General features: G+C 33.1%; 1 protein-coding gene across 1 annotated transcript; it reads left to right on the top strand.

The window, feature by feature from the left end:
- The first annotated feature begins 560 nt into the window (after nucleotides 1–560).
- On the top strand, nucleotides 561–11,133 carry LOC150101546 (cytochrome P450 2J6-like). The gene is made up of 8 exons (XM_090400813.1): nucleotides 561–921; nucleotides 1,804–1,931; nucleotides 2,854–2,960; nucleotides 5,109–5,410; nucleotides 6,104–6,222; nucleotides 7,779–8,034; nucleotides 8,999–9,186; nucleotides 10,700–11,133. The coding sequence occupies exons 1-8, from the start codon at nucleotides 692–694 to the stop codon at nucleotides 10,882–10,884; spliced, it is 1,515 nt and encodes a 504-aa protein (XP_090256939.1). The 5' UTR covers nucleotides 561–691; the 3' UTR covers nucleotides 10,885–11,133.
- Nucleotides 11,134–13,333: the final 2,200 nt, after the last annotated feature.

Genomic DNA, 13,333 nt, shown 5'->3' with positions numbered 1-13,333 from the left:
TGCCATAAATCTAGTGGTGTGAATATTATTTGTAATTATTGAATGTTTGTAAAATATAAATAAATCGATCTTGGAATTTTAACGATAAAAATATCTAGGTATTTATATATTCTTTCCTTAATTTTATCGGAATTTTGTGAATTGTAGCACAGATATGTGAATTAAATGTAATTTGCTTGGAACAACTGTTGTCTTAATTTAAATGACAATTTTATTATGATAATTAGATATATATAATTGATCCATATTTTTGAAATTTAACTGGGATGTTTCATACAGCACTCTTGTTCATTTCAATCAAATGTCAGCCCCTACCGGTGATTACATTAACTATTTTTTCATTCTTCCTAAGGTTATATTTTTTCAACTTGTTTTTAAGACGATGCTTCTTATCAGTTACGACTTTTGATTTTTAAGCGTTGCTCAAACAAGACTTTGAACTTCATCATAATCAACCTTACTGTAAAGATTTAAAAGAGAGCGAATATCGTTGTTTGAAATCTAGTCGTGGGTAGTAGAACGCATGAAGTACAACAAATCAAAACTCATCATTGATTTAGGTTACATATAAACTTTGATCTTATAGGTAGGCTAAGTGGAACACTGATATTGCATAATAAACAACTACGTTACTTTGAATCTCATTATATTTCTCTGTGTTAATACTTTCTGTGGTTAATAGGAATTTAATATGCATCTAGAAGTAGGAGCATGGTTCAGGAATATCCTTGTTTATATTATTATAATATGTGTTGTGACGCTCTGCGTGAAGCTGATTTCCAACCAGGTGCAGAAGAAGAAATATGCAAATCTTCCACCATTAGTTCGAGGATGGCCTTTCTTAGGATATTTACCTTATATTAGCAAGTTACCACATCTTGATCTTGAAAAGTTAACAAAGAAATACGGAAACGTCTGTAGGTAAGTAAACACTTTCCATTTTCTTAATCAACTAGCTTGATTAAGAAAATGGAATTATTTATATTTATATTTATTTATATTTATATTTCTGCTTTCTTTAAAATTTTGGGAGATTTTTATATTTAATTAAAATATTTAATGTTGTTAATTTTCTTTAATTAAAACGCATTTTCTTTAAATTATGTTAGTAATTTTTATACATCATCATCACAATAAAAATTTATTCAAATTAAGGCTATCATTGCCTTAACTAAAATATTCAGATAATTTATACTAAGTAGCCAAAGTATTAGACATATTAATATTTATTAATCAATTTGAAATATCTGCTAATACGCGGCATAGACAGATTAAGTACCAACTACAAACAAGCCATTTATGGCCTTTTTCGACCTTTTCATATTATACCTTTAGAAGCATATGAAAAGGTTGTAACTCGAATTACTTGAAAAGGAGAAATGATTGGTAAGATTGTCTCTATTACCCTGATAGAATGATTTTGTTTATGGTCAAAAGCATGTAATCGATGCCAGAGGTAAATGGATTGATGGAATCACAGTAGACTTGGTACATCCCTGAATGACTACAACTAAAGTGAACGAAGAAATATCGGTTGTGCACTAGACAAAGGTCTGATGGAATGGTTCCAGACTAATCATTTTTTTCTTTCATTTTTTAATGAAGATGGAAGAACTCGGTTAATAACCATAACAACACAGATGTTTAGGGCATTTCTTCATGCATCCCCTAATGCATTTTGGTACCAGTTTAAGATGAAATATTAGTTAAATAGGATCGAAAACTGGTTATTCTGAAGAGCTGTAATTTGTGCACGTTTTATAAGTATTAGGAGAGAACTAATGTTTGAATTTCTTCTTGCAGCTTTTATCTCGGTCAGCGATATATTACACTCCTTGGAAGTTATGATGTAGTAAAAGAAGCGTTAGAAAAGCAAGAATTATTAGGAAAGCCCACAAATGGTATATTTAGCAGCGTACCTGATAAAGTTGGTGAGTGTAGAAACGGCTTGCGTATTGAAATGTCTTTTGTTTATATTTATGCATTCTAAATATACACGTAGTTCTAACAATTTTATTGTAAAACAAAATAAAACATTCTACCATTATACAGTATAACTATAAATTAAATGCTATAATATTATATTCCGTTTTTATCTATAAAAATTGCAGAGTGCTTCGAACATATTTCATAGCAATATTAGGTCATAAAATCTCTTATATCTATGAAATGTATGTGACGTCTGGTCATTCGTAATCCAGCTAAGTTGTCCTAGAAAATGCACGTGGAGCTCCGGATAGGATTATCTGACATTTGTCAATGTGTATATTATAGCGATAAACTGATGACCTTCTTACATACAGCCTAACTATCGATGACTATTTCAGCATACGTATTGCATAGAATGGATTGTAAAGGAGTTTTAGAGAGAACAATAATTAGCAATCTCTCTCTCTCTCTCTCTCTCTCTCTCTCTCTCCATATTATTTTTGTTTTAAATCTGAGGCTATTCTGAGATTCACTAAACGCACTAAAAATGATGAGATGCTTTACTATGAGTTTGCCGATCTCATATGAGGAGCATGATTAAACACCTGAAAACGTGGGTTATTTTCATCCTCCAAACCGGACAGGAAGACACACGCAAATTACACACAAAAATATATGTTTAGGGATAAGACCACCCACCCTATCCTACATTAAGAAAGACAATCTGTTCAGGATGTATGCCTTAGATGCCATAAGTAAAGTAAAGTAAAGTGGATTATCATTATAATATTTAATGAATAAAATCACTTAGATTCGGCTTCAGGTCACAGGAATATTTAAGTGTTTTCATTCAGTACTGTAGGATTTGCTTTTAAACGCGCAGTTTCTTGTTAGTTTATCAGGATTGCCCTTTCATTCTTCCAGGTTTTAATTCACTAAACGGTGCTGAATGGCAGTTTCAACGAAGAATTTTCGCGTTTAATCTAAAGAATACAGCAATAGTCTCGAATGATGCCGAACATGAAATTGAAGTAAGTTTACTAAAAACCAATGTAGTAAGTTAGAAAGATTAACATCCTAAATTACTTGCGATATACAGTACTAATGGATGCCATCTGATATATTATGGTTGGTGTGCTAAATTAATGTTTAGATTTTGGTTCTTTCACTAAATATGGATAAATTGCATATCATATATATTGAGACAGTTAATTACATCATACTAGAAAAAACGTTTTACACATTATTCTGAATATAAAAGCATATGTACAGAGACAATTTCTCAAGTCATCAATGAGGCTGAGGTTTTTCCTTTAACTGCTTTGAATATTTTTTGTTGAAAAAATCGATGCAAATTTTGGATATAATAGGGAATGAAAGCCTTCGTTTCGATTAGATCATTGACTCGCTCGGAGCACATATTTAGGTCAGAAGAAGAGAAGCTACAGTCAGACCAAGAATAGAAATTCCAGACGGCATCGAACTTTCTACCTTTCTAGTGAGAATGGAGTAGAGGTTGGGGCGTTTGGAGGAAGGGTGTTCTGTGTGAGAGAGACGTGCACTAGCTTATGATCTGAGTTTCCGAGAGGAGAGCTGACCACATCAAAGTATCTGGAAGAAAAACTGGTTAAAACGGTAAAAATACTGAGAGGATGAAGACATCATGAATTCCGTTACGTAGATGTACGATTTGCATTATAGCAAAAACTTCCAACTTTGTCAGTAAGGAAACCAGGAGCCAGCTGGAGTTGGGGTCATTAAGATCATCATGATGATCTCACTATTAGAATAAATGGATTGTTGCTAATCTATCTACAATAGTCGATTCGGCAGGTGAAGAGGTGATAGTAGCTTTCGGAGATTGGAGAAGGGTAAATACAGTAGATGAAGGTTACTAAATGGAGCGATGTCAAAACCAGAGAATTCTAAATTAGACATTATGGCAAAAACAACATCAGAGCTTCAAAAGGAAAAAGACGCCACCCTTGTGGCACAAAGAATTGGAATGTGTATACTTTGGACATTGAAAGTAGATAGTACTTGATGTAGCTGCAATTTCGGTTTCTGCCTAGAGTAGATGGTCTGGTCTGAATGACCTTGTGTTTATGCTGTGGATGTTGGTAAAGTGCATTTTAAAGCGAGCGAATGTGAAATTTATGGGAATTCTGACATGTTCTGTGTGTTCTAATTGGTTTGACATACTACAAATGTTTATACTTTTAATTGTTGATGCATTTATGGTTAGGTGGAGGGCTACAGTGATAAGACATCCATGATAGGATATCCTCTTGCATATGATATCCATACAGAGATCTACCAGTCTGTATGACATAATTGCCTTGAGAGCACGTAATATACCACTATTCAGAGTCCTTCACCAGGCACGACCTGGCAGAGTATGTGGAAGGGGTTATTATGTGACAGGTGACTGAAAAGCGTGCTGACTCATTACTGAAAGCTTCGGGCTCGTGTACTATCGAGCCTTCTATCGCCTTCTATTATTGATGTGGCCTCAAAATGGCAAGGGGGGGGGGTTATGAGTCTCTAGTTATGTTCGGCATACCCTTGAAGGGTGTTACCAAACAAAGACCAAATGACAGTTCAGGCCTCCAGTAAACTGGATGGTAGTAATTTACCTGGCAATGAAGTGTATCTATCATTGAATGGAGGTATAATTAGTATTTCATCTAGCTAGGAACATATCCTTTTGCTGCGGGAACTCGATGGATTTACCAGAGCCCTATTGTAGAAATAGACCACACCACACCACGGGAAGGTGGGGCCTAAATAAAATATTTTTATTGAATCACTATACGTTAAGATATAGATAAAATAAAACATATTTCTTATATACTGTGTAGGCACTATTCAAAAAAGAAAGTGAATTTTAATATTAACTAATTAATTTTATCAATGAAATTTAATACTCTTCAATTAGATGAAATTAACACAAAGAAAGCATTATTGGCACGAAATTCTGTGTCACTGGGTTTCTTTGGCCACTTATACCGCTCAGTTTTCTTATAAGATTTATACAACCTCCGAGTGGACAAATAGTCGACTTAAAACATTTTTAAAATCATTCTTCGCAAACGATGTTCCTGATTTTAATATGATTTGTGTTATTAGTAGTGTTATTATTACTCTTAATATTATTATCATTTTTTTTTCTCTCACAGACAGAATTATCTTCTTTTGTGGAAAAAATTGAAGAAAGTAATGGTCATCCATTGGACGTTGAAAAACATTTTACTTTGTCTATTGGAAATATAATTTGGCGTATAATAAGTGGCAATCGGTTGGATAACAGCCGTGCAAAAAGGGCTTTCCTGGATGACGTCATTATGGCAATGGCTAAATTATTTAACCAAGTTGGTATTATTTTCAGCATGCCATGGATGCACTCCATTTCAAACCTATTGAAGATTGGACGTCATCATGAAGGCATTCGCATTGTGGAACGATTTAATACGCGAATTAAGTAAGTAACGCGAATTTCATTTTCCTTTCATTGCGATTAATCACACTAGCAAACATGTTGAATTTAAAAAAAAATAAGGACAAAAACTAATTTTTTTTTCTGTTCAAGTTCGCTTTAAGTCAACCTGAAGTTTTAGATACTGCATACTTTGTGATATTCCATTCAATAATGAAACCTTTCTAACCAGTTATGATCAAATCCAGAATAGAGTTGCATTGTGTGTTCATAAATATGTCCTGATAAAGTTAGCCTAATCGGCAAAAATGAACAAATATTAAAAGGGAATCATATTCTTCTCAAACTAGTACACACATCGTTCAGTCATTTGTGACGATATTTGGCACATGGATGTTTCTTATGTTATTTACCGTTCCTTGATAATCTCAGTTAACTAAAAGAGAAGATGAGATTGTCAGAGAAAGAGGAGGCGTCCAGAAATCCGACACGACTGAGTCGTGTCGGATTTGAGGACGAGAGTACTATATATTGATTTAAATTCTTCTTGCATCGAATCAAAGTTTTAACATGAATATTTAACTCGAGTAGAAGAATAGTATTTCTCAATGATCATTTCACTTTAATAATTCTAAAAGTCTTTGTTTAAATGTTCTTTTGTGTTTCAAATATTTTATATACAGACTGTGCTGATTTGTATCCAAATATATTTTCTTTGCATTTCCTTTACCCCTAAAGTGAAGAGGTTCTCGCGGTCAAAAAGAATGATTCTTATGATATCCACCACAGTTTAATTGAAGCCCACCTCGAAAAAACTGAAAACAGTAACCATGAGGGAAAGGCTTCGTTATTTACAGGTGAGATTAATATTCTAAACTTATAGATTAACTTGATAATATTAGGTATAAAAAATCATTTATTTATATTGGAAGCAGGAAGTCTTTGCTTTAATTAATTACTTCGGAACTTCTTGAAAGAAAAATACTCTAAACTACGTGACATCTTACGTTTTCAGGAGTACGCGAAAATATCGTTAACAAAAATAAATAAATAAATAAGATAAAATGAAAGTAAACGGTTAACATAGGTACACTATCAATATCCATAGCATGTTCTGACTATATACAGTATATACTTACATATTTTAAGCAAATTCTTTTAGTTTATACTTATATAATTTATGCAAATTATTTTAATTTATATTAACTGTATTCAATGTTGTCTATTTATTCTTTAGATGTATATTTTTACTTTAAATTAATTTATTGGAAGCTGCTAAATGATATTATGGAATACACTTATTACAGAAAAAATGTGAAATGTATTAAATAAAAAACAATTTTTTGACCTTGTCTACTAATTTGAGCAAAACACTATGTATATTCAATGTATTTTTTTTGTAAATTTGTTTATGGCGTTGGAAAAATAATTAAAAAACAACTCAAATTTTAAAGAATTACATTTTAAAACGTCAATATTTAGAACTTTCAATATGTATGCTAAAGAGCCTTAGTAGCTCAGTCAGTATAGACGCGTATAGTATTTACCGGTCTCATACGGAGGTAGGGTCACCCTCTTACCTCCGTAACTCGGGTTTTTCGCCCCCCCCCAGAACAGGAAAACTGTCCCGTGAACACATACATCCACAGACATAGGACACACCGCGAGGCATAGGGCTAACCACCTCATCTACGATATTTAGTTGCATAAATGATATAAATTTTAAAATATTCTTAAAGTCCATGTTTGTTTGACTGATCAATTAAAAGATCAGTTAAACAAATACACTAACCTCTATGTGAAGTATACAAGCAATAAAGAAACACGGTAAACAATAGAAATGATGTTTCATTACTGAGTGAAAGTAGACTGCATCCGAGCAGCCATCCTTGTGGGGTTTGGCTTAACAGACAAATAATACCTGTCTTTTTCGTAAATGTGTATGGGTTATATTACTTATGTACATATGAATTTAACTAAAGTTAATATTTTTTATCTCGTATTGTTTTTAGACATTATTTTTAAATTTACAATATTTCTAAAGACGCTATTTATAAAATAAATAAATAAATCTAATTTTTTTAAACTTTTGTTTATTCCTTCCAAACAAGCTATTGTGATCGAAGCATGAATATAGATTCATTAGAACAGATTGCTTGAATATTAAACGCAATTTTCAGGCAATTGCTGTTTTTCATAATAAGTTATAAAGATCTTTTTTTTTGTTTAAATAAAATGCATTTTATTAAGTAGAAGTGAATGTGTATGAGAGGGAGAGAGAGAGAGAGAGAGAGAGAGAGAGTGGTGCACTGCAGTTATTTTCACCGAAATTATCAATATTTTATATGTAAAATTATTTTTCGTAATTATTTAGTAGAAAATTATTATTTTGCGCATTTGTATGTACTTCTAGATTCTCTTTTAAGAGGAAATACGCAAATCATGATTCTTGGAGGAACAGACACGACTATTAGCTCCATGGATTGGACGCTTCTGTTGTTGGCTTCCCATTCTGATATACAGAAACGAATGTACTCAGAAATAGTCGATGTGTTGGGCACAGAAAGAACTATTAAATGGAGTGGCCGTGCAGTTTTTCCATACACTCAAGCTGTTATCATGGAAACGCAAAGACTGAAGACAATATTACCATTGTCGGCTATGAGATAGTGAGTATTCTAATTGCATCTTTCTTGAGAAAACACACATTCCATTTTACTATGATTAGTATACTTTATTTTTAGAATACGCTTTATAGCCTTCTTAGTCTCCAAAGGACATGGGGGTTGAGAAGTAGTGTTTGTCCGTCAAGATGCTCGCCTGCAAACTTTATACCGTCCCCAAGTCAGCTCCTAATCTGCATTACTGATCATAAATTTGGGGTGGTGCACTTAAAATCTTTTTACAAATGCTTAAGGCTATCCAAAAGAGGGCAATGATCCTCGCGTTGATTCTTTGAGAGGAAGTAATCCAATCATTTTCTTTCTCATTTTCTAGAATTTTCATGGGAACTTTTCCACTGAATTACCTCTTTTTCTTTCCTCTAGTTTCCTATAAACCTGCAAAAACATAGCAATTTGCTAATAAAAAAAAACTATTCTATGTTCAGCTTCAAACATAGCAAACCAATTTCTCTCCAGTTTCATTATTTTTTTTTTCTAGATTCATAGGGAACATTCTTCACATAACGTTTACGAGAAGAATTTCCTCATAAAAATGTCAGTGAGTTCAATCTCTTATTACCTATCTGAGGGGATTAATATTAAAAAAAAACAGATAATGTAAATATAATATCACAGTAAAATATAATACCACCAATGGATAGCAGCATCTTATAGTTATGTTAAGAGATATTTCTATAAATACATGCAATACAGACACTAGTAATGAAGTAATGACATTCTAGAAAACAATTAATTCGTAAACAAAACTATTTTTTAAAGTAGTTAGACAAATAATACACAGGATGGAAAAGATTTGAAAATGTTTTGAATAATTTTATTCGAAATATGCAGTTTATATATTTTAATTATTTCAAGAACATAGTTTGTTAAAAATTCTGGCATCGTAATCTATTTCATCAGTATAAAGAGCTCTCTCTCTCTCTGTCTTATTTTTTATTTTTATTTTTAGTGCTCTAGCTGATACCACTGTTGGAGGCTATGATATTCCAAAGAATTCAATAGTTTTAATAAACTTGTGGAAAATACATCATGATCCCGAATACTGGGAAAAACCTGATGACTTCATCCCTGAAAGATTTCTTAGTAAAGATGGTAAATCTGTAGTGAAGCCTGCACATTATTTACCGTTTTCTTATGGTAAGTGTCGAAATCCATTTATTACTTTTGCGTTTCATTTAGTTAATATAAAATGAATTTCACTTATTACTTATATTCTAATTATACTTTTTAAAAAGAAATGTATAAATTTAGCTGCATTTATAATAGCGAGAGAATACTGTACATAGGCATTCTTTGGCAGCTATATTATTAAAAACTCCGTCCTATTTATGAATTATCGGTCAACTTAATTGCTATCTGAAAATTCCCGTTTAGTATGACGGTTAGTTTTTAAAATGAAACAAAACCGATGTTTCCGTTGTTTAATATTTGCTTGATAGGCTACAATTCAAATACTTTGCACGAGACACAATTCCAGATGGTTTTTGTGGCTATCTTCATTATCATCATGAACCATGGATACACTGTCCGTTGGTGTCTGATGCCTCCTTCACTATCTTTTTCCACCTTTCTTTGTCCAGTGCGCAATGTCATAGTTTCTGTACACCCATTCGACACCAGTCCTTTATGTCGTCTATCCCTTCTCTATATGATCTACCTCTTCTGTTTATATCATCCATAATACGAAACATGAATGCCTTTATCTTCCGGTCCTCACTTATTCTGCAGATGTGTCCAAATAATTGCAGCTTCCGTTTTATAATCTTCTGCATTAAATTCTTCTTTGATTGTATCTTCCGATAAAGCTCTTCATTTGTAATTTTCAAATACCCATCCTTTCTCAGAATCTTCCTATAACCAGTTCTTTCAAATGCCAAAATTCTTTTTCTTGATTCCTTATTTATCACCCACGTTTCAGATCCATACAGTACACTGCAAAAGATGCATGTTTCCAGCACTCTTTCGTGTTGTTTTCAGGCTGATCACTTTACTTTTGATAACAAATGACATGTTATCCATAGCCTTAAGATTAGTTATTTTTTTGCAATCCTGATCTTTATTTCTTTTTTACAGTTCCAAATCATATGTCATTTTACTTCCCAAATATGTGAATTGTTCTACATTTTCTCAATTCCATCCACTTGTATCTTTTGTTTCATATTCTTCTTACCAAATACCATTGTCTTTATTTTTTCCAAGTTCATAACAAGTCCAAATCTCTTCCCTTCCTCATTTAACAGTTTCAGTGTGTTTTATAGTTCTCTTTCGTCTTCTTGAATAATAAAAATGCCATCTGCAAATCTCAGATTGTTAGTTCTCATTCGATGTACTGATATTCCTTTTGCACCTTCCCTCATTTTATCCATTGCTCTTTCTAAATGTGCGATGAAAATACTTGGTGATATTGCTTGTTCCAAACCATTCTCATTATTAAAAATTCCATTATTTATTTGAATGTCGTTGGCTTTGAAATGTGACTGCTTTTCGTTTTTATCAATATTTGAACATTTCAAAAAAATTAAGCACACTTAGTGATCAATTAATCCTTAAAAACTGATTTTTTTTGTTATTTAATTAAGTTTCATATTCATATAAAATACGTAAATACTAACTTATACGCAAAAAATATAAATTTTTATTTTACTTATAGGTAAGAGGAACTGTCCTGGAGAATTATTTGCTTTGAAGACTCTGTTTGTTTTCGTTGCGTCGGTGGTGCAGAGATATAAAATCAAACATCCTCCGGGAGCGGATGCTAATAAAATTGAAGGCGAAGTAGTTTTGACATATAGGCCAAAACCTTTCAAATTATGCTTTATTCCTAGACAGGACTGAGCTGAAAATATTTAAATACGAAGAGAAAGAGAGAGAGAGAGAGAGAGAGAGAGAGAGAGAGAGAGAGAGAGAGAGAGAGAGAGAGAGAGAGAGAGAGAGAGAGAGAGAGAGAGAGAGAGAGAGAGAGAAAATAACAATCTGAATTCCAGACCACGATTTTTATGGCAAAACAATCATTAAAAACAATTGGATTAGCAGTATTGAGTTTTGTATGCAGACCACAATGCACTAAATGAATAAAATGGAAACAAAATCCTTCTGGTCAGTAAAGAATGACAAACATTAATCAATAATGCTATGTTCACCTCCTCTTTCACAATTAAAAAAAAATAATAATAATTTTTTGTAATAACTTTATTATCATTCACATATAATACTTACAATACGTACTTGATAACAATATGTGATAACATATTTTTTAATAATAATATTTTTTTTGTATACAAATATCTGTATATATCCATATACACTTATATTACATATGCATATGCACTATTACAATTTTTTTTAGCATTTCATTATGTCTAAGATAAATTAGATGGGAGGTATTTCTGATTTCTTCCTCGAAGCCTTGCAGAGCTTACCTGAGGAAGATAATAGATGCTGTTAGTTTCGTGGTTATGATTCTATACCGGTTGCATGCCAGGTGTTGATTTTACTGTTTGTTGGTAAGTGCTTGGAAGGCTTCCACAGTTTAACTTTTTTTTTTTTTTGTAAGTATGTTTGGATTTGGACATGGTGTGTTTGTGTCCTAGTAGTGGTGTTTTCTGAAAAGGGTTTGTCATAGGTTTTGTGTGTGTAAGGGAGAGAGAGAGAGAGAGAGAGAGAGAGAGAGAGAGAGAGAGAGAGAGAGAGAGAGAGAGAGAGAGAGAGAGAAGTAGGAATTTCTTTAATTTTCATTCTCGTTATAATATTTGTATAGCGCCTGTTTCAGCTCTCTGTATGTCCCAAGGTTTCTGTTGTCGAACGGCAGTTTGTTTATCATGTCAGGTACGTAGAAGTTTCGGATGGCTTTGTCGTTGTGATTGTTGTACTCATATGTTATGTAGTTTGTAGTCTTGTTATCTGATATGTTGTTCTGGTTACTCCATAGGTTGGGTTAAAGTAATGTTTTAACATGACTGTGTAGTGGCATAAGTGTTTGATCTTAAATATTTTGTGTTCTGTTCGTGCTGTCTGCATAAGTGTGGGTTGTTCCGAGAATATCAGTTTTACCATTTTATCTTTCAACCATTGTCACCTTTTAAGTCTGCAGTCTGCGCAGAATGCGTATGATGTGATTGCATATCTTAAATTGTTTTCACATAATGCTTTATAGATTAGTATTTTTTTTTTGTGTGTTAGGGCAATGTCTTCTAATCGGTATAGTTTGCTTGCTATTATCCTAAGTTTGTTGTGTAGGTAGTTTATATGGCTATTCCAACTTTATTCAGCATCGAAGTGAAGTCCAAGATAGCATGTTGTTTTTTCCTGTGTGATGGTTGTGGTTTTAGGTTCAGCGCTTTGTGTATAGGAGGATGAATGTCGGATAGTGAGATATTTTGTTTCTATGGGCAGGGTTTGGTGTTTTTTAAATATTGTTAGCTTTGTTGTTCCGGGGTTTATATATATGCCGTTTTCGGTTAACCAGTTAGTGATTTGATTGATGTCGTGTTGCGTATTTGCGTAAGCGATCTTTGCGTTGTTGTGAATGGATACTATGGCCGTGTCGTCGGAATACTGGAAGATTTTACTTTTCAGGGGAAGATGGCTTATGTCGTGTGTGTGTGTGTGTGTGTGTGTGTGTGTGTGTGTGTGTGTGTGTGTGTGTGTGTGTGTGTGTGTGTGTGTGTGTGTGTGTGTGTGTGTTAAATAGAATGGTAGATAAGACAGCTCCTTGCGGTATTCCACAGGCTACCGATACATCTTTGCTATATGCTGATGTTATACGTGTGATGTGCTTCCTGTTTTTCGTGTATGCTTTAAACGATTGGAGTAGACGACCTCCAATTCCGATATGGGTAAGTTTCGTTAACAAGGTTTTGTGTGTTAGTGTGTCAAATGCTTTTGTTAGGTCAATGAAAACGATTATTGTTATTCTGTTTTTATCCAATGCAGCATTTATTAGGTCTGAAATCTTCCAGGACGTTTGAAAGCCATAATGTGCTTTGGGTATGATTTGAAATTTTTCAACGCATGCGGTGAGTTTCTGATGCACGATGTGCTCCATGATTTGGTTGATTACAGGCAGCGTGGCGATAGGTCTGTAATTACTTATTATGTTTCTTTTTCCCTATTTGTGTATGGGTGTAATGAATGCAGTCTTCAGTGTTTCAGGTATGGGTCCCGTTTCGAAGATTTTATTTAACAGTTTTTGTATAACTGGACATAGGTTGGTTCAGTGTTTCTTGATGTCTTTAGGTCCGATTCCATCTATACCTGGTCCTTTGTTAGGGTTAATTTGTTGAAA

This window comes from Typopeltis vanoorti, chromosome 11, assembly GCF_054136105.1.
Source record: "Typopeltis vanoorti isolate ZY-2024b chromosome 11, IOZ_Tvanoo_1.0, whole genome shotgun sequence".
Taxonomy (NCBI): Eukaryota; Metazoa; Arthropoda; class Arachnida; order Uropygi; family Thelyphonidae; genus Typopeltis; species Typopeltis vanoorti.
The sequence above is the reverse complement of the archived record's forward strand: the minus strand, read 5'-3'. Positions and strand labels throughout refer to the sequence as shown.

Bases quoted from the DNA above. Each gene is read 5' to 3' on its own strand.
- LOC150101546 (XM_090400813.1), top strand. From the start codon at position 692: ATGCATCTAGAAGTAGGAGCATGGTTCAGGAATATCCTTGTTTATATT. The intron at 1,932-2,853 runs GTGAGTGTAGAA...TCATTCTTCCAG, and splicing joins CAGCGTACCTGATAAAGTTG to GTTTTAATTCACTAAACGGT. The intron at 6,223-7,778 runs GTGAGATTAATA...ATGTACTTCTAG, and splicing joins AAAGGCTTCGTTATTTACAG to ATTCTCTTTTAAGAGGAAAT.